General features: G+C 38.2%; 1 protein-coding gene and 2 pseudogenes across 1 annotated transcript; 2 read left to right on the forward strand and 1 right to left on the reverse strand.

Annotated features, from left to right (window-relative positions):
- Nucleotides 1-1,292: 1,292 nt before the first annotated feature.
- Nucleotides 1,293-3,774, forward strand: LOC127799685 (14-3-3 protein 7-like; annotated as a pseudogene).
- Nucleotides 3,775-6,278: 2,504 nt separating this feature from the next.
- Nucleotides 6,279-6,989, forward strand: LOC127799686 (uncharacterized). Its single transcript, XM_052333908.1, has one exon. The coding sequence runs from the start codon at nucleotides 6,279-6,281 to the stop codon at nucleotides 6,987-6,989; it is 711 nt and encodes a 236-aa protein (XP_052189868.1).
- Nucleotides 6,990-9,599: 2,610 nt separating this feature from the next.
- Nucleotides 9,600-19,421, reverse strand: LOC127799687 (purine permease 3-like; annotated as a pseudogene).
- Between the last annotated feature and the right edge of the window lie 3,027 nt (nucleotides 19,422-22,448).

Here is a 22,448-nt window from a genome sequence, read left to right on the forward strand (position 1 = left end):
GAATATTTTTTTTTTATCATTAAAATTAAAACATATCCAACATTTATAAGATTTGATTTGATATCAATAGAATAGACAGACTGACTGCCTTTCATATCTTAAAAACTACAATAGAATAGACTGACTGATAGTGGGATTAGAAGTGCATTCATTAACTGGATTCCTATTCCTCCAAGTCCAACACACGGGTAGTAAGAACATTCTCACTCTTTTACCCAAAAGTCTGCCCTAATGGGAGCTGTTTTCAATAAATATTTGGTTTACTGCCTTAGCAGAGAGGGAGAGAGACTTATAATTGAAAAAAGAAAAAAAATAGAAAAAGAAAAAGAAAAAAATAACTATTTCCCTTTTGTTTTGTTTTGCTGGGTATCATTTTCTAATGTGGATAAAAGCAGCAAATTTACAGTACTAGAACTCAAATCAATGTATATCATCCTCCTATAATCTCTCTCTCTCTTTCTGTATATATATATATATGTATATATCTCTACTTCTAAGTCCCTTTGGACCACACCAAGCTGACAAATTACAACTCAAATTCTCCACAACAAACTAGAGATTTAATCCACAAGCAAAGAGAAGAGAAAGAATGAACAAGAAAATTAACTAGAACCAGAGCTACATACCTCCCATTTCTCTCTCTCTCTCTTTATATATATATGTGTGTGTGTGTGCGCGTGCGTGTGTGTGTTGATTAGCCACGAAAACATCTTTGTTAAGCATAATTGTTTTTTCATTTCCTTTTAATTTTTTGGGATTGCTTGGAGTTTTTCACTTGCTAGCTATTAATTTGTGTTCCAGAATCATTGTCCTTGCTAGTGGTCACTTGCTTTGCTAGCTATGAATTTGGTTTTTCACTTGCTTTTAATTATGGTTTAAGAAATTATGAAATCACCATTAAAAATATAATTGATCTTGTCTACCAAAATCAAATTTATTCACCTATTTAATATCTGTAACAAAATAAAATTTATTTCAATGTAATCATTATCGTATTTGATGACAACCGAAAAATATAATTGATCTTGCATTTCCAATTGTTATTTGTGCGAATGATCTATCATTGTGAACATGTTTGTAATTTATCTAAATTTTTTTGAGAAATGAATACTATGACATTTTGAAACATAAAATGTTGGAATATTTTTAATTATAAAATTGGAGTTGAAAACTAAAAAATGTTCTCTAAAACTCAACAGGGCCTAATATTTGGTGGAAATGACTTGAACTTCGATTTATTTGGTTGAGTTCAATGCTTGTATATTTCCTTTGAATCTACGATTATTGTAGAGATGGTTGAAGCAATGAAGAAAGTTGTTAAATCGGATGTGGAAGACTGCTGAGGAGAGGAGTCTGGTATCCATGTGGTACAAGAATGTTACTGGGGTGAGAAGGGCCTCTTGGTGCATATTGTCTTCGATTGAGCAAAAGGATGAGCAAAAGGAGGGGGGTAAGGGGCATGAACAAAATGTGAAGAGGATAAAGGATATTGACAGAGGGTTGAAGAAGAACTCACAAAGATGTGCAAAGACATCTTGTCTGTCATTGATGACCATCTCCTCTCATCATCTTCAACCAGAGAATCAAAAGTTTTCTATTATAAGATGTGAGTTCTTTTTGTATCTTTTTTGGGTTAAATATATTCTAGTTCTCATGTTATGAGCTTTCCATGATTTTAGAGGCAGATGGATAATATTTATTATGGTTGAGATTATTGGAGAAATTTACTTTGAGAGTCTCAACTAAGAAGAGATTAGGTCCTCTTTGATTGAATCTTTCAGGGGCTCACTAATCCCCAACAATTGGAATAATCGGTATATGCATATTGTGTGAATGTAGCAATTTTAGGACCACAATTGTGATGCCCATTGAGAAGCACAAACACTTCAGGAATGAGCCACATATTTTTTATAATTTTCCAAAATGCGCAGCACACTCATCCAAACATTGTATTAATATTGTGTGAATGTAGCAAGTAGGACCACAGTTTTGATGTCCATTCAGAAGCACAAACACTTTAGGAATGTGCCACATATTTTTGATAATTTTCCAAAATTCGCATCACACTCATCCAAACATTGTATTATTTTTTATTTTGCCCCCCAAATTTGGACACCTCTGTGAACATTTGTATCCATAGTGGAATCTTGCATATCCATCATTTGAACAAATTAGAATCACATTTTATGTTTAAAAGAAATAGGAAAGTTGAAAAGTAATTATAAAAGTAAATCAATGTAGATGTACATTTATTTGGCTTTCCTTCTTTGAACTTTTTAATTCAAAATTCAAAAATATAGAATTTAAAATTTTTATTTGTTTATTAATAGACCTTTTTATATACAACACGTATGTGTGAAACTTGTAATAACACTTGTTTCTTCACTTAGCTATTTCATGTTCTTGGTGCAACTTGGTTGTTTTGCATTTTTTGGTTACATTAAACATACTTTAAAGATTTCACAAAAAATTATTTCAAATATATAGCCTGATGAGGAAAAGCTTCTTTTTTGCACGAGCATGTATTCCTAAATCCCACAGTGCTTGAGGTGGATATACAGTGTTTGATAGATTAAGCATGCATGAGTTCGTGACATATATTTCAATTCTAAAGTGGTGATTTGCAATATATTCTTTATGGCATTCCAGGAAGGGAGATTACTTTCGTTACTTAGTTGAGTTTAAGACTGGAAATGATCATAAGGAGGTGGCAGATAATTCACTCAAGGCTTATGAGGTTTTACATTTATACTTCCTTGGTGGATTGCCTTTTATGTCTTGAGTGTCACTTCTTTCAAGGTTCTAAAATTTGTTCAGTGTACCTTTCTTCTCTTTGTTGTGGTTGTGGTTACCAGACTTGCAATATTTGTTGATATTTTATGCTGCAGGCTGCCACTAGTATTGCTACAACATATCTGGCCCCCAGTCATCCAATCAGACATGGCTCTTAACTTTTCTGTTTTTTATTATGAGATTTTGAATTCCCCCGAGTGGTTGTTCTCTTTTCTTGTCTCTATTTCTATATTTTCCATTAAAGCTTTACATTTATTAGCTTTAAAAATTATAACATTCTGTCTATTGCTCTTCTTCTTCATTCTTGTTTTGTCTTTGTCTTCTCTGTTCTGCCTTCATTCTTCTTTTGGCTTCTTTTTTTTTTTTTTTTTCAAATTTTCACTGTTTTGTTCTACATTGTGCATGGAGCAGTAGACTATTTTGTCCTTTGCAGTCTAAGCTACTTGGTCGCCCACCTACACAGGCCGAATTATTTATTGCGACACACCAAAGGAAGGATAAATCAGGATTTGTTGATAGTAGATCTGATGAAACTTATGTAAATATACAACAATACTTGTGTCTTATATTCTATTATTCTTAACTGACAGTTTTGATAGTATAACTTATTCCATGTACTTGCAGGCTGACTTCCAGTTGCGCCAACATGATGCATCATTACAATCATCAGCAGTTGGCCCAACAGAAGATAGTGACGCTGCCGGACAGCCCTCGCAGCCAGCTTTTGATGAGACATCATTATGGTTAGAGGTTGCAGGCGGGAAAAAGAAGGGTCGTGTATATGGGATGGGGTCAGAAGCATACGTTATTCCCGGATCTTATCATATGTTGTCACCATCGCCATCGCCTCCACAGTCGTCGTCTATCTCACTTGCTGACCAAATTCAACAAGCTGTTAGCACAACTATACAACCATTGACCCATCGTTTGTTAGACATAGAAGAAAGATTACTACCGCCCTCAAATCCTTCGGATCATTAGGAGGATCCGCCATTGCCATGGATAGATATTACATTGTATTATTTTTATTGTTCATGGACAATGTGTTTTATTAATGTTGTATGGATTTCTTGTATGAATTTAATATTGTACGGATTTTTTGTATGAATTTAATATTGTATGGATCTAATACTGTTTATATCAGGTTTTTGCATTATTTATACTGTGTATATCAGGTTTATATATAAAATTTTATAAAGATATTTTTTAATTAAATTTAAAATAGAGACGCATTTTGAGACAGAAAAAATCCGTCTCTAAATCCGTCTCAAATTGCTTCAAGAATTCCTCCCCAAATTCGTCTCTAAATCCGTCTCTGATAGAGACGGAAAAATCCGTCTCTAAATCAGTCTCAAACAGAGACGGAAAAAAACAGTCTCTAAATCCGTCTCTAACGTTTGTCTCTAAATCCGTCTCAAATAGAGACAGAAAAAATCCGTCTCTAAATCCGTCTCAAATTGCTTCAAGAATTCCTCTCCAAATCTGTCTCTAAATCAGTCTCAAACAGAGACGGAAAAAAACAGTCTCTAAATCCGTCTCTAACGTTTGTCTCTAAATCCGTCTCTAACGTCTGTCTCTAAATCCGTCTTTAAATCAGTCTCAAACAGAGACGAAAAAAAACAGTCTCTAAATCCATCTCAAACAGAGACGGAAATAATCCGTCTCTAAATCTGTCTCAAATAGAGACGAAAATAATCCGTCTCTAAATCCGTCTCTGATCGGTCTCAAAAGCCATCTCAAATTTACCGACGAAGGTTTTAGCGACGGCCCAAAATCCGTCTCTAAATCCGTCTCAAACTGTAAATCCGTCTCAAATTGACTGTTTTCTTGTAGTGGTTGTACAATAGTCTACCCCAACGTCACCAATAACTGACCCCTGCCCTACTGCTCGATAGCTCTAACCGAACCATAAATAAATCCAAGAAAAATCGTAAATAAACCCGCACGTCTAGGAACCTAGTCCCCAAGTTGGGTTCAGCACCATTCCGAAAGGACTGGGGCGGCACAAACCCCTGTAGGCACACAACAAATAAAACTCTAAAAGTCCCGGATTTAATTTAAATTAAAACAAATGAATAATAATTCAATAAATAATGCTAAGCGCCGAATTAGAGTAAGAGAAGGGATAAAATACGAGAAACTACGGAGTCTCTTACGGGAATTAAAGAACAAGAGGAGAGGGTTAGGAGCTTGCCTTTACACGGTCGTTTCTTTCATTTCTTGCACTCCCACTGCAAAGTAAAACGTTTAATAGCAATTAATAAAATCGTGGCTCACATTAATAAAATCTAACCGTGTAATATAAATAATTAACCGTCTAAAATCCCACGTAGGCACACCGTAAATAAAACCCTAATGAGTCTTATATTTAATTTAAATTAAATCATACTAATAAAATCCTCAATTCATATAATTAATACGTGACACCTGATGTGGCATTACCTAAAATTACTAGAATACCCCTACGTGCTAATAGTCTTGCTCGCCACGTGGATTACCCAAGAGGATGACATATCGTAAGTCAACAATCTTGTGCAGAATCCGAAAGATCCGGACCGGTCCTCATCAGGTATAAAAAGCTCTACAGCTCTCATAGTTAGGACTACTTACATTTATTCTACTGATTTAAGCGTCGAAGTTCACCCCGGAGGACCCTAGTCCCGCCACTCTGTTGTCTTGCAGGTTCTATTACCGAGGTCCGACATCGTCAAGTCTGAGGTTCAATTCTCGAGGCCCATTTGCAGAGGCGGCACGTGGTGGTCGGTCCCAAAAACCATTGTCATTTGGCGCCCACCGTGGGGTCGACGTCCAGACTCGCCAGCCTCTTCTTTCCCTACCTTGCGCTTTGGACTTCAACTCCTCACCTCGGACCTCGGTCTTTCCACAGGTATCACACGACTTTCGCTCCTGGCCATAACTACCTACATGGCTCCCCGAAGGGATGTGACTTGAAGCCAGGCTAGGGCTAATCTAGAGGCCCTACCGCAAGGGGAGAATCCACCACCTCCGGCCAATCCAATGCCAGAGGATCGACTCACCAGGCTGGAGAATCAGGTCAACAGTTAACAGAGTTGTTGACTGGTTATTTACACCAAAATGAACAACATTGTCCGCACGTGCCCTCTCAGAGGGCGGAGCACCAGTCATCTCCTCCTACTTAGGAGCCTCGTCAATCTCGCCAATCGGGCCAGGAAATCCACCCCTCTGAGGTGGCAGGATCTACTTCTTCCCCCTTACGAAAAGGAGGGACTTCGCAGGAGAGGCGATTGCGTTTCCTAGAGAGGCAAGTTCAGGAACTCAAAAAAGGAAAGGAAGAGTTGCCCCACCTTTGCTCTAACCAACCCTTGAGCAAGGGTATCATGTTGGAGGTCCCACCAGAAAGGTTTCGTATCCCATCCATCAAGCTCTATGACGGAAGCACGGACCCCTATGATCACGTAGAACTTTTCTCCTCTCACATGTTGGTGCAATCGGGGTCCGACACGATGTGGTGCCGCGCATTTTCAGCTACTTTGGGAGGTCATGCTCGGACCTGGTATTCCTGTCTTCCCCATTGTTCCATCAACAGTTGGGAAGAGCTAAAGACCTGCTTCCTAGCCCATTACGCTCCCTTGAAGCGCCACCAGAAGTCTTCCATGGCTCTGGTGGACATCAAGCAAGACCAGGGTGAATCCCTAAGGGATTTCGTGGCTAGATTTAATGAAGAGGCATTGAGCATTGATGAGTTCGATCAGCGGATCGCAATGGTGGCTTTCCAGAATGGCTTGAGGGCGGGACCATTCGTTCAGTCCTTAGCCAAGACTCCATCTCGTACTTTCACAGAAGCCCTTACATGGGCTAATAAGTACATCAATGCGGAAGAGATGATGAAGGTGAAGCGAGCTGAACAACCGGACAAGAAAGAAAGAGAAAAGGAGATGAAAAAGCCAATGGTGGAACACAAGACGGACTATCGCCCTTCTCGAGCTCTTGATCGCCTGGGCTTTGGGGGTGCCCATGGCAACCCGACGAGTTATACTCCCCTTAACGCCAGTCGAGCAGAAATTTTACTGGCATTAGAGGATAAGAATTATCTGCGGTGTCCTCCATCGCTGAAGTCTCCACCCAACACTCGAAGCAAAAGAAAATATTGTCGTTTCCACCCCGACCATGGTCATGTTACAGAGGACTGCATCCAGTTAAAAGAAGAGATTTAGGTTCTTTCATCGAGGCCCGACATCGCCAAGTTCGAGGTTCGATTATCAAGGTCCATTCGCAAAAGTGGCACGTGGCGGTCGGTCCCAAAAACCATATATCCCACATCGGTTGCTCAAAGGGCAACCACTGAGGGGCTCATAAGTGTGGTGGGCCTCCTAGTCGTCGAATGACGACAGCTGAGAGCTAACCCGCAGTTGTGGGCCCCATGATGATGACACGATGTGTGTAACACCCCAAGAGAGCCCAGAGAAGGGTAGTATATATCGAGAATAAGTAAGGAAGGAAACAATACCAGCTGGATATCTTTTGAGCTGAATGTAGGCAAAGAACTCCCAAATTAAGCGTGCTTGACCTAGGGTAATCCAAGAATAGGTGACCCCTTTAGGAAGTTCGCGTAGGCCCATCAGGGTAAGTTGTCCCGAACCTTCCTATCGCTCGATGCGGGGTGTTACAAAAATGTGTGTCAATATTTGGCGTCGTCTGTGGGAAACCCCATAATGCTCCCTACAACCCCGGATAAGGGAGGGGCCGATAGAGCCCCACTACACCTGCCGGGGGGGATGGTGTGGATGCACCGGGTATGTCCCACATCGGTTGCCCAAAGGGCAACCACTGAGGGGCTCATAAGTGCAGTGAGCCTCCCGGTCGTCGAATGACGATAGCTGAGAACTAACCCGCAGCTGTGGGCCCCACGATGATGACACGATGTATGTAACACCCCAAGATAGTCCAGAGAAGGGTAGTATATATCGAGAATAAGTAAGGAAGGAAACAACACCAGCTGGATACCTTTCGGGCTGAATGTAGGCAAAGAACTCCCAAGTTAAGCGTGCTTGACCTGGGGTAATCCAAAGATGGGTGACCCCCCTGGGAAGTTCGTGTAGGCCCATCAGGGTAAGTTGTCCCGGACCTTCCTATCATTCGATGCAGGGTGTTACAAAAATGTGTGTCAACAACATCGAAACGAATTAAGGGAAGACGAGGGGTTCATAAAAGGGAAAGAGATCGCATGGGTAGAAAGAAGCTTGTATCTATTTAGCCATTTAAAGCGTTTTTACGTTTGAACACTACCAAAATAATACACGCTGCAAATTAATATAAACGCCCAAAATTAATAAAATCGGACTCAAAACAAAATTCCAACCGTACAAAATGTTTAATACATAATTCTCTACTTACCTAGCTAATCAAAACTTAATTAAACCTTGATTGAACCCTTAATTTCTCCCAAATTCTTCCTCAATTTTCAACTCCAGCGCGCCTTCTTCTTCTCCTAAATTTACTCGTTGGAACTACTCGAAATGAACCCCAAAATTCACTGAAAATTGACAATTAAAAAGCAAGGAATTGGGCGGCCCAGCGTGGCAGCCAAGGGCTGCCCACTGCCTTGCCAAAAACGACGCTGTTTTGGGCAAGGTTTTGGCTGAAAAATCAGCCAAAAAACCTCCAGCACGCGTTCGAACCAGCGACATGCCATTTGCCCCTTGCGCGCGCGTGCCGCCCGCGCTACTTGCCATCCTTAACATTAATATGTATTGTATTAAATTTAAAGTGACTTCTCAGCCCTTTGCGAGATTTGCAGCAGCACCCATAACTTTTGAAAAATTCACTTGCACCCCACATTCAATTTCTCTCTTAATACACTTATACCCCAAATTTTTAGAAAAACCATTAATAAAAGGATGGGAGGGGCCAGAAGAACCTTATTAGGCGCTGTATGGGCACAATATGGCTAAATGTAAGACGACACGAGCACTTTCAATTTCAATTTTATTTTGACACAGATATTCTCAGTCCAAGTTCAAAATTACTTTTTTAATGTTATAATTTTTAACTCTTTACAAAACATATAAAAGATATTTTAAAATTATTTTATTTATAAAATTCCAAACACCAATATTTATTTATTTAACTACGAGTAATGTGTAATTATTGTCCTTTAACCATTGTTAATGATTATTTATATGGAATTTTACTAATTATAGAGTATTTGTTAAAATATATTTAATATATTTTATTTTTTGCATTAAATAATTTTACTAATTAGTAAAATATTTTAAAATATGATATATTTATTATCATTGAATAAAAATATTTAAATATTAAAAATAAATTATATTAAATATACCTGGACTATTTATATAAAATGATCAATATCAAACTAACAAAGAAAGCTTCTGCTCAGTCTCCCATCCGTACAAATGACGTAAAATATAAATGAAAAATGGGGAGCCATATCCCTCTCTCCATCAAACCAAGTGGCCCGTGGGCTAGCCCATTTAACAGCTCTACTTGCAGCCCAGGCTATAGTTGGGCCTCGGCTAGCATGGCCTGTCACTGTTCATTTTGGGCCCTGACAGTACTTTAAATAGCCCACAAAGATATAATTACATTAGGGAGGATAAGACCACAAACACGTGGTTGGAGATGTTGAGCCCACGTAACAAAATTTAAGGCTTGTGATTGCCTGTATTTTGCATTAATTTAGTTGTGGCCGGAATTGGCTTTTTACAAAACACCCTTCCGATACACTCAAAAAAGTTGCTTTAAGAACTTAAATGGCTTTGTTATTATTCAATGACACGACAGGACAGCATCCAACCAACCGTTCATGGGATACTGGCCACAGTGCTCTGTGGCATCTCAGTCTCCAGCGGTTGAGTTTCGGTACTCTTGTGCTTGCCATGTTTGATCTGGCCAAAGAAGTAAGAAACAAAACCCCACAGAGACAGAACCAGAGAAACGCCTTTCTCCGCATGAAACTTCTCTTTGTAGAATATGACGGCCAAGACTTCTGTTACCGGGAGAAGAGAGGCGATGAGGATTGCAGAGAGTAGAGACGAGCCGAAGAAGATGACTCCTATTGCGCCTAGAAAGAAGCACTGCCAGAATATGCCATTGAAAAACAGTACCACGTAATACTTGGTCTCTCCCAGCTCAAACTCTCTTGCTTCTCTTGGAATGGCCTGCATGGCATGGGAGATTGAGGCTAAGTTGTCAAGACAATTCAGAACTTCCAAACAGCATAGGCTATGAATTCTTATTAAAAAAAAGAAAACTTTCTTAGTTAAAACTTCACCTCTCGTAAGTGTGAGCTTGGGTTACTCACGTGATAAAGGAATTATAATGACTTCTCGATAATTTTAATTACATATGTGCAAAGGCAAGCGAAGCAAATTAACAAGTTCTAATAATCTTGATTAAAATGCACGGGCAAGCTTCGCCGTTGGGCTCCTTAAAGAGACCCACTGTCACTTCCACAAGTGCTTTTAACTTGTAATTGTTTTATTTCAAGGTGCCATCTCTTCTTGCACTACGTACCACTGCAATTAGTGACTTGTTATCATTCATGCATGTCTTGACTAGTAGGATGGCAAATCTCTCAGTAATGAGGGGCGTATGGTGTGTTAGTTTCTTTGTTTGTTGTTTTCCTTTTGTTTTGGGTGATATATTATATCAGCAGTGTGGTTATTTAGTTTAATTAATTTAGAAATATTCATTACACTTTAGTGCAGACTAGCTAAGAAATATTATATCTCCATTTTTGAATCCCTGAGAGTTTATGCATGTGTACATATATATATATATATATTAGTCGAGCAATTTATAAAGACTAAATTAAATATCATTTTTTCCCTCAATAAAATTGAAAAATTAAAGAAATAAAAATGTTGCAATATCTGTAAACATAAAAAAGAACATTATACACTACAAAAGTGTAATACAAATAAAATGTAAAAGTATCCGTAAACAAAAATTAACCTAAAATGTTACAAAAATGTTGCAATCTGTAAACAAAAATTGTAAAAAGTATTCCCATTTTTCAGCACTCCCATTTTAAAAGATTTAAATCAGAACCCATATTTTAGAATTTATCTTTAATTAATCTGTTTTTTTTTTTTTTTTAATATTATGCCACTCAATGTAATGGTAAAAAGTAAGAACAAGTAAAACTCACCAAGATTCCAATTTAACATCTTGAGATCACTAACACTACTAACAACTAGTAATCTAGGTTGCACTTAAAATTAACCTTATCTTCTTCTACTAAGAATTTTGGTGCGTGTTGATAAATAAATGGACAATGCTTGACGGACGAACGGCTTGACGCACAGGTTGACGAACCCGATTTAAATTACAAGTTTAACCCTTGCTGAAAATTACAATTTAACCCCCAATGTTTCAATCCTCGCGCCAAGAAATGCTGTCTAAGGGTTTAGCAACATCCTCACAACATCTCTCACGCTCTCTCTCTTACCGACTGAAAGAAGAAATCTTCCCCTCTCGCCTCACTCGATTTTTCACACTCTTTCTTACTCTCTTACTCTCTCTTATCGACTGAAACTGCCAGCGTCTCCCCCTCTCGCTTGCTCTCTCTTACTCTCTCCGCCGTCACCGTCTAGAACCCTATTGCTGCCGATGACGAGCTTTCTCTCTCTCTCTCTCTCTCTCTCTCTGTGTGTATTTGTTAACCGATCTTGTCTCCTCCTATCGCCGGCGACGAGGTCTGATATTCGGCGGAAGCAAGAACCCTAGGTATATTTTTATGTTGCTTGTATATTTTTATGTTTCAGCCTCTAATGCCTATTTTCCTTTTATATTTTTATGTTTTTATGTATTTTTATGATGTAAGTGATATTATGTTTCTTCTGTATGTGCATTACTTAGCTACTCACAGACATTCTCATATCATCTACTAGAAAGCCAGATGTTGGATGTGCAGATTTAATTGAGTCATATCTGCTGAGCTCACCACCAGCAAGCCTTAATCTCACTGGGTTAGTTCCAACATTCGTATTGTTTCTCATGTTAATTATTGAAACAAAACAATGCCATGTCTTTGTTGCAATAATTGTGAAAACCTGTCGGCATAGCTACCTATTATAATCCTTTTGTTTTTTGAAAGGGCTATCATTTCTATTAATTTTCGTGCTTAGTATTATTATTACGCAGACATAACTTGGTAAATTGTTTTTGAGGTATGGTTGAGATAGATTGCTTGGGCTTGGTTGTCTTGGTTTGCTGTTAATATAAGTTGTAATGGTATGCTTAAAAAGACTTAGGAGTGTTAACGATTTTGTATATTTATGCAGTCTTTAAAATTGTGCAGTGCATTTGCATATTTTAGAAGATAATCAATTTAATTTTAGAAGACGAAGGAAATCAACAATGAGTGACATAGGTATGTTTGATTTTTTCAGTATATTCTAATATGAAGGAAACCAACAATAATATATGTAATATTATATTCTGATATGATATTTTTTTTTTTTTTGAAGAAGGAAATCCTATTGTGCTTGCAGAATCATTTGAAGATAATGAGAAAACTTTCGTTAATAATGAGAAAATTACCAAAAATAATGAGTGTACTACGTTAGAAGAAGAGAGTGATCTTGTCCCAAAGGTTGGAATGAAGTTTAATGAGGAGAAAGACGTTTTTGAATTTTACAAAAGATATGCTTACGATGTGGGTTTTCCTGTTAAAAGAAGGAGTTCGAGGAAGGGTGATGACGGCGTTCTAAGGTATGTGGGATATGCATGTAGCCGAGAAGGAAAAAGAAATATTAAAACTAGCACCTCTCTGAATCCTCAACCAACTGTTCAATTAGGGTGTAAAGCTAGGATAGCAGCATGTTCAGACGTTTTAGGAACATGGCGAATAACCATTGTCCATCTTGAGCATAACCATAAAACAAGTCCAACCAAATCTAGGTTATATCGATGCAACAGACAATTAAGTGAACATGTCAAGCGACAGCTTGAAGTTAATGATATAGCTGGAATTCCATTACATAAAAGTTATAACTCAACTGTTGTTGAAGCTGGTGGATATGAGAACCTGACATTTGTGGAAAAGGATTGTAGAAATTACATTGATCAGGTGAGGAGGTTAAGACTTGGTGAGGGAGATGCTGCTGCTATTCAAGCTTATTTTTCGAAGATGCAAGCCTTTTGTCCGGGTTTTTACTTCAGTGTGGATTTGGATGAAGATGGCAGATTGAAGAATGTCTTTTGGGCTGATAATAGGTGTAGACAAGCATTTAAGGAATTCGGTGATGTTGTCACATTTGACACCACATACTTAACCAATAGATACGACATGCCGTTTGCTCCATTCGTTGGCGTAAATCACCACGGACAATCGACACTATTTGGATGTGGTATTATTTCCAACGAGGACACCAGGACTTTTGTGTGGTTATTTAGGACATGGCTTGAGTGTATGGAGGATCAGGCACCTGCAGGAATAATCACTGATCAAGATAGGGCTATGCAAAATGCTATTGAGATAGTCTTCCCTAACACAAAGCATAGATGGTGTCTATGGCATATATTAAAGAAGTTACCAAAAAAATTTGGTAACTATAGTTGTAAGCCATATATTCTTTCAGGCGTACATGAGATGGTGTATGAATCACAGAGTCCTGAAGAATTCGAGCAGAACTGGAATATCTTCATTGAGAAATATGCACTGCATGACAATGATTGGTTGTCTGGACTTTACAAAGAACGATGTCGATGGGTCCCATGTTTTGTGAGAACTAGTTTTTGGGTAGGGATGTCAACAATGCAGCGGAGTGAGGGTATGAACGCATTCTTTGATGGATATGTACACTCGAAAACCTCATTGAAGCAATTCGTTGAACAATATGAGCGAGCAATGAGGTGTAAAGTTGAAAAGGAGTTTCAGGCCGACGTAAGATCTTTTTCTCAGATGGTCCCATGTGTATCGAGATTGGCCATTGAGAAACAATTTCAAGAAGTGTACACAATCGCAAAATTCAAAGAGTTTCAAGAAGAGTTAACTGGAAAGATTTATTGCTCGATTGTGTCTACTGAAGAAGTACCGCTTGGTACGAGGTATGAGGTGTGAGAAGATATCATAATTGATGAAAGAGTGAAGGAAAAAAAAATTTCAATTTTTTTTGAGAAAGACAGTTGTGATATTGTTTGCAGCTGTCACATGTTCGAGTTTAAGGGAATAATTTGTAGACATGCTGGCACAATATTGATCCAAAATGGTGTCAGATCCATTCCTGAGAGATATATATTACGGCGATGGAGGCGAGATGTTAGTAGATCTTACATGAGGGTGAAGATCAATTACAATGATTGGATTAGTACGCCTAGCCAATTAAGATACGATCAACTGTGCAGTGCATTTGTCAAGGTAGCAGACAAGGTAGCAGACGACGAAGAACGAACCCGGGCAACTATGGAGTGGATCCAATCTCAATTGAATGCATTGAGCATATCCAATGCAAATCCAAGCTATGGTGGTAATATATATGTTCAACACAGTATGCAAGAACAAGTTTGTAGTTGTGGAGAGATAGTAACGGCTTCAAGCAAGCAAATAATGGATTCGATATGCTCCCAGAGAAAAGGAGCCCCTAGGAAGCTTCGCAGGAAGGGCCCATTGGAAACACGTATAAAGAAAGCTAAGGTATGGGTTTTATATATTTTTTCTTGCTTCAAGGAAAGATGTTGTGATTGAATAATACATTTTAATAACAATTATTTTCGTTTGATGTCTAGGTAGGATCCTCAAAATCAAACAAAGCCAATGCCCCGAGTCAAAACATTGTCGAAGATGCTCAAGCTTTCAATCAAACTTTTTCACAAGATGCACAGTATCAAGCGCTTCCCCCAATCTCCCACTCACAACAATTGATGGTAAGTAGTTAGATAAAATTTGGGTCAAAATGTTTTCACATTGTCTTTTAGGTTGATATGCATGCATCTTTTTACAGCTAGTCTCTTGGAATGCTTCTCACGGAGTGCCTATGGTGCCTACCTCTAGCAAGGGTCATCCTTGTATGCCAATATACCCGCCCCATCTACAGCCCGATGACAACCCACCAGAATTTTGAGGTAGGTTACCCTGTTTTTGGTAGTTGCAAATATTGAACCTGTTTTAATTTGACAGATGGTATACTTATGCCACTGAACCTTGAAGCATTATTTTAATTTGACAACAATTCAAAGCTTCAATAGTTACATTTTATTTTGCAAACATCTTCTCTTTTCATGGTCCCTGTGTTGCTGATAATGTTTGGCTGTCAATTCTGAAGTTGCTTATGATCTTTGAGATCCATTTAAATTAATGTTTCAATTTTTATTCTGATTGAAACTTCCTTAACTTACATGAAAACTTACTCCTGTACTTTTACATGAAAACTTCCATCTTTCCCCATTAGATTTCTGGCTTCTTTCATTAACTTACTCCTGTACTCTCCGTCTGCAGGCCATGCATTTTCTGCTCTTGGAAGGAAAGAGTATGCTCTTCAAAACAAGCTGCTTTAGCTTCAAAGGAACAGCCTTGAGATTCAGTTCTAACGCCTTGGTATACTTAAATATGCAAGTCTAGTCCTTTTTCAAAGTACAAAATGGTTCAATAGGTGAGCCATTGGCCACCAGTGAAAATTAGGTAACAGGTCGTGGGGCTCATCTCATCTCCTTGCATTGTCTTTGTCTTGAGAAGGTGAAGCCCTTATTTGTATTCTTGTTAGTGACTTCATCCAAACAAGGACTATACCAGTTGTGTTTCATGGGAGACCCAGTGCCACTTTGTGTTTGGTTATAGTTTTTGTATTTTCCTTTTGGTTTTTCTTGTTTTTATTTTTATTTTTTAATTGAAAGATGCCCTTTTATATTTTATATTTTAATTAATTTTTGCCTAGATAAAGGTTATTCTTTTATAATTAAAAAAATTACAAATTAAAATAGTAAAATTAATCTGTTATTTTATCTCTTAAGAAAATTACAAATTAAAATATTATGTTGTAGATATATAAAACTTTTACAAATACACTAACACATTGAATAATTATTGTGAAAAGTTCCATTATTATTGAGAGAGTAAATGATTATAAAAGTAAATATTTTTAATGAATGTTGATTACATCAGACTCACCTTAGATTGAACTAAGTTGGAACTAGAATTTATAAAAAATTTAGATTGAAAATTAGATAGATTAAGACTGATTTGGTTTATATAATTTCTTTTCTTTTCTTACCAATTTTAATACAAATTGGCTAAGACTAGTCTACAGATTGGCCAAGCCAAACCTAACCCATGTAGTTGACAAGGCAAAGCTTGGCACCAAGGGACAAATATCCCGTTTCATCTCTTGCTAGTCCACATAGCAAATGTATATGATCACATATAGATAGTTTCAACCTCAATTGGCACTACCCTCTACAAACATGAATTTTTTGAAATATTTTGCACAACATTGTTTGTATTTTTTGAAATATTTTGCACAACATTCCCAACAGCATAACAACTTGAGAAATTGAGACGTCCACTGTTTTTAGATGAGGTATTCTAAATTTCCAATCATTTTATCATTTCAGGAACAAAAAAATAAATATAATTGACATATTATTTTTTCTCGATAGAATGGATATATTTTATGTAAACACATATAAAGGCACAAATATGTAATCACTAGCATGCAAAATTTCATCATGATTTTAAGTCCTTGATACACAAACAAACAACTTGCACGTAACAAGCACATTTTTACTAACATAGATTATCCTTTACATTAAAGGCAAATACCTAAATCTACTACCATCGTTTTTCGACAGCCATACAATTAATAAAAAACAACTCAATCCTAGCACTATTAGAACCCTAACAAACTTCATTTCTTTATCATGAAGCTTTATTTTCAACTGAAAGTTCGCTTCCGGAAGCGTCAATATTTTTTTTTCTCCTTAAAGCTTTTTCTTCTAAAGCCCTCACTTGTTCTTGAAGTAATCTCTCCTTTTCATCACTATTCTTTTCATTACGTTTTAACTTATCCAACAAAACTCCGCATAATTTTTTCTCACAACTGGTTCGTTCATCATCGATCCATTGAAACCATTTGCAATCATCATCCTGTCCACCAAACCATCCAACAATCAATTTTAAGAAAATCATTAACAATTATTTCATTTATAAGGTAAAAATTACCTTCCAAAATAGACATCGCAAGAATCTCCTTCCAGGATTAGGTTTAGTCCATGAAGTCAAACACCAAACAGGCACACCATGGTTACACATGATTCCTTGATGCTCGGTTGAAGAGTTAATTGAAGCTTCACCCATTTCTAAATTGGACGCCATCTTAACTAAAATATTTAAATTTACATCTAATTGTTAGCTTGGGCTCCAAAAACAATCAAATAAGATAATAACACAACTATCCCAGACCAAACTGAGAAAATTAATTGCTAGAATGCCAGCTAAAATATGTTAGAATACTACAAATCAATCCTCTCTAGAAAGCACTAGATAAATAAACACCATCCAAGAATAGTAGGGCCTAGTAACAACATAATAGATAATTTATCCTTTTAAAAGACAGGTGTAGCAAACACACTCATGCATACAAACACGCAAAGAAAGAAGGAAAAAAGCAAAGCTATAAATGTAAATTACAGGCATTCAACAATCACAGCATTCAAAGACAAAGAGCACAAGATTTATAGTACCTCAATGCCAACTCTCACTTGCAAGATTGATCTTGATCTTATGTTCCACTATCCAATATCGAGTTTTTTCTAACCCAATCACACTTAAAAAACTTGTCATCCCTAGATTCACAAGCTTTAAGCAACCACTCCAACACAATGGTGAGCAACCACTTGCCTTCAAGCCAATAAATTTCTTTTTTTTTTTTGGCTGAAAAATCAATAAGTTTTTAAGTAGGAGTAATAGGATCATTCACACTTTAGACAAGATAAAATACAAATATGAACAAGAATAATAAAACGTTGCAACCTAATAATGAAGATTCAGGAGCTTTATCTTATTCTTCAGAACTGGAATATCAACACAATAGCAAGCCTTGTTTTCTCTTAACAAGAATGTTCTTTCAACATTAGTAAACATAGAGCAGTGTGGTTGAATGTGTTTGATATTGTGTGTTGTGTCTTCAAAAACATTTGATGGTCGATTATCTTTATCTGGTGACCTAAGTACCTTAACTATTGATATTAACACTTGACAGATGGTCCTTAAGTTTACAAGGTATATTTTCGAGCAGAAAAACAGGGAGCATAACTGATCATCTGTTTGTCCAGATTATTGGTTGCCTTTTGAAAATAATGACCAAAATACCTCCACTATTTTGGTATCAGAGAGAGAAAGAGAGAGAGATTATTGTCGACAATGGGGGAACAGACTGTGAAATCAGAGAGAGAGAGATTACCGTCGGCAATGTCTTTACAGCCCGTGATAGTGAGGACGGAGAGCGAGCGATAGCCCTAAATCAGAGAGAGAGAGAGAGAGATTAACGTCCCACATGTCCTCACAGCCTGTGACGGTGAGGACGGAGAGCAAGCGAGAGCCCTAAATCAGAGAGAGAGAAAGAGAGAGAGATTACCGTCGACAATGGGGGAACAGCCCCTGAAATCAGAGAGAGGGAGATTATCGTCGGCAATATCCTCACAGCCCGCGACGGTGAGGATGGAGAGCGAGCGAGAGAAATAAAGAGAGTCGTCGGCAATGGGGGGTGAGGATAGAGAGAGTAAGAGAGAGAGAGAGAGCGGGCGACCTAAAACCTAATTTTTGAATTTGGGCGAGGATATAGTGTGGGCGAGGAACTCAAAATTGAACCCCAAGTTATCGCGAGATTTTGATACTAAAATCTTGCGATAAATCGGGTTCGTCAACCCGTGCGTCAAGCCGTTCGTCCGTCAAGCATTGTCCTAAATAATATGCCAAGCCAGCTAAAGAGAGAGAGAGAGTACCCTGAAGTCATTGTTAATGGCCATGCCGACGGTACAAACAAGAGTGGCAAAGAAACACATGACCACCTGAATTTCCAACACCAGGGTGTAGGTCACGGCCTGCTTCGCCTTCTTGTACGTCAGTTCCACCATCGGCAGAATCAACCCAGACAACGCCGACGCGACCACCGTCATCGCGAACCCCATGGAGTAGTCCTTGTTCGACTCGCCCTTCGGCCTATCGCCGCTCGTGTGCAGAGCCAAAACTCCGGCACTGATGGTCAGCAACACGATGGTGTTCACGGTGTACGATATGAACTTCTGCTTCACCAGGAGGAAGGCGAAGAGCGCCGTGAAGCAAAGTTGGGAGGCGATGATCAGCGACGAAGTGGACACCGGGAGCTTTGCCAGACCATGGGCGTAGAGGTATTCGTCGAAGCCAGTGAGGACGCCGATGATAGCGGCTGCCCAGAAGATGGGGGGCTTGATGAGGACGGCGGTGGCGGCCAAGCCTTGCATGCGGCGGCGTTGGAGGTAGGCGGCAAGAAGGGGGATGAAATTGATGGGCCAGCCGCCGGTTTCGACCAGCTGGAGAGCCAAATTCGAGCGCCGCCGTGGAGGAAGTAGAGGCGTATGATGAGAGGGCCGCCGCAGGTTCCTATGGCGAGAAGGATGACGTTGAGTAGGAGGAAAACTCTTCTCATCTTCCTGCTGAGGCCTTGATCCATCCCCATAATTAGTGTATAATTAGTTAACAAGAAGAACAATTAAGATGCAAAGGTAAAGCTGGCAGAATGCACGAAGAAGAAGAAGAAGAAGAAGAAGAAGAAGAAGAAGAGGGCTTAATTTAATGGATAATGCTATATGGACGAATGCGGCAACACATGGGTTGACAAACCCAAATTATCGCGAGATTTTAGCGTCTAAATCTCGCGATAACCTGATTTTAATTTTGAGTTATTTTATAGTTGCTCGCCCATTTTCAAACCCACACTCTCTGTCTCTTCTCTCTCAAAACCATCCTCTCACTGTGTCTCTCCCCCCACTCTTTCTCTCTCAAAACCACCCCCTTCAAACCCATCCCCGTGGGTGCAGTGTCTGCCCCCCACACCGCTCTCACACCTTCGTCGTTGTCAACCCCGCCACCGTTGCTCACACCACCGTGCCCAAAGATGGCTCCACCGTCACCCCCCCGCTCGCATAGCCATCTGCCCTGCCAAAATTGCAAACACCGCCTGCCATCGCCATCGCCATCACCCCCCACCGACCACTGACCGCCGTCGCCCGCCCCCCACACAACTTCTCGCATCGCCTCGCCCAAAGATGGCTCCATCGCCGTCTCCCTCGCCAACACCGCCCGCCGTCGCCCCCCTGCTCGCATAGCCGTCTCCCCTACCAACACTGCAAACACTGCCCGCCATCGCCATCGCCGTCACCCCCCACCGACCACTGACCACCGTCGCCTGCCCCCCACACCGCCTCGCCCCCCTGCCCCGACAGCTCGAACCGCCCAAACTTCACCCACTCTCTATTATGTTTTTTTTTTAATTTAAGAAATATAATTTTAATACAAAATAAGAGATGATTTTAATATATAATTGATGTTGTTGCAATAAGTTGGTATTTAAAGTGATCTTAAATGAGAAAATAAATTATTTAATTACTTGTGTGATCTTGTTATATATATTAATATTAACATTTTTAATAACAACCATCAAGATTGCTATTGTTAAATCTGATTGTAAAATAATAAGAAAAAAACTGTTGTTATATTTAATAGTAAAATACTAAAAATATATATCTAATTATATTAGATTTGATCTTAAAAATATTAATTTTACTCCAATCTTATTTTACACTGATTTAAGTAATTTTACCAAGTTATAATTTTACTCCAATCTGATTTAAGTAAAATATTAATCTTATTTTACACAAATGTTATAATTTTATAAGTAAATAATTTAAATTAAGTAATTTAATTAATACCCTCGAATTGAAGAAAAATTAATAACAGAGCATGAAATAAGCGAAATAACACAAACAATATTTTTTACTCAATTGTCAAATATACAATCAAAATAAATTATGTTCTTTCATAATTTAAAATAAATTATATTTTTTAATTTTTATTTCAACAGTTAAATCACCATAAAAAAACAAGAGAAGCAAAAAAACCAACAGCAAAAAAGAAGAAGAAAATATATAAATATATATAAATGTATATATGTATATGTAAAAAATTAAAAATATTTATAAATGTATATATAAACGTTATTTTTATAGTCGCGATGGGGCTTGACGGTGGCAGTTCGAGCAACGCGGGGGGTCGACGGCGGGCGACGACGGAAGGGTCATCCTTGGGCGACGACAATGCAAGAGTGGTGTGTTGGGAGGGGACACTGCAATTTACAGGGGTTTGAGAGAGAGAATGGGGGAGAGATAGAGTGGTTTTGAGACAGGGTGAAGGGGGGGAGGGAGACACTGCGACTGGGTTTGAGACAAGGGATGGGAGACACTACTACAACTGGGTTTGAGAGAGAGAATGTGGGAGAGATGGTGGTTTTGAGAGAGAAAGGGAGTGATAGTGAAAGTGATTTTGGAGGGAGGAAAGTGAAAGTGGTTTTGAGAGAGAGAGGGAGTGAAAGTGAGAGAGTGGGAGCTGACGGTAAAAGAGATAGTGAGAACTGAGGGTTAAACTTGTAATTTTGGATAAAGGGTTAAATTGTAATTTAAACGGGTTTGTCAACCTGTGCGTCACCGCGTTCGTCCGTCTAGCATTATCCTAATTTAATTTCTCTATTCCCCTGGCTTTGGCTATGGAACTTCTCTGCGGCTTCAAGTTAAAAATTGTTAAGACATGTAGGATCTAATGTTTAGGGGGCGTTTGCCTTACCCTTTTTTTAGAGGGCTTTTAAGTCTTTCTTTTGAAAGTTTTGTAGAGTTTTAAAATTGGCTTTAAATTGATAATATATTTGAATAATTTTTTTTAAATTATCATTTATATAGTTATGTATTTAATTTAAAAAATCTAATAAAATTATCAGAACTTAACAAAAAGACTAAAAATGATATATTATTGAATAATATAAATAAAATTTATAAAAATATTAATTTTTAATAAAAATAAATTATAAATTGATGTTCAATTAATAAATCTTTTACCTTAAATGTTAATAAATTATATATAATTATTAAAAATATATTAATACAATACTTTATATTTAAATTAAGATTTATTTTATAAAAATATTAAATATACATGTTGATATATTAAAATATATATATATATATAAACACATAGAGAATGGCAGGGGATGGAGGAGGCGAAGATGAAGGCAATGACCGTGATGGAGGCGACGATTGCGATGGAGATGGGGTCAATGGCAATGACGATGGAAGAAGATAGAGGCGACGATGATGGGGATGGGGTTGGAGGTGGCGGTGGCCATGAAAGAGATGGAGATGAGAAGGAGATGGGGGAAGGGTAAAGAGAGTTTTGAGAAATATGGAGAGAGAGAAAACATAGAAGAAGAAGAAAGAGATGCATAGGGTTGGAAATATGATAATTGTTGGAGGGAAAAATCATAAAATATTTGGTTAACTAAATAAACTATGCACAGTGTTTTGAGAAAAACTAGGAGGGGGGGGGGGAGTTGTTCTAAAACGTTGTCAAATAATATTTAAACTCTTTAAGAGGGTGTTTGGTTTAGCGTTTTTTAAGATGACTCATA

This window comes from Diospyros lotus, chromosome 4 (genome assembly GCF_014633365.1).
Source record: "Diospyros lotus cultivar Yz01 chromosome 4, ASM1463336v1, whole genome shotgun sequence".
In the NCBI taxonomy this organism is placed as follows: domain Eukaryota; kingdom Viridiplantae; phylum Streptophyta; class Magnoliopsida; order Ericales; family Ebenaceae; genus Diospyros; species Diospyros lotus.

What these genes read in the sequence shown, in the direction of transcription:
- LOC127799686 (XM_052333908.1), top strand. Translation starts at nt 6,279, where the DNA reads ATGTGGTGCCGCGCATTTTCAGCTACTTTGGGAGGTCATGCTCGGACC.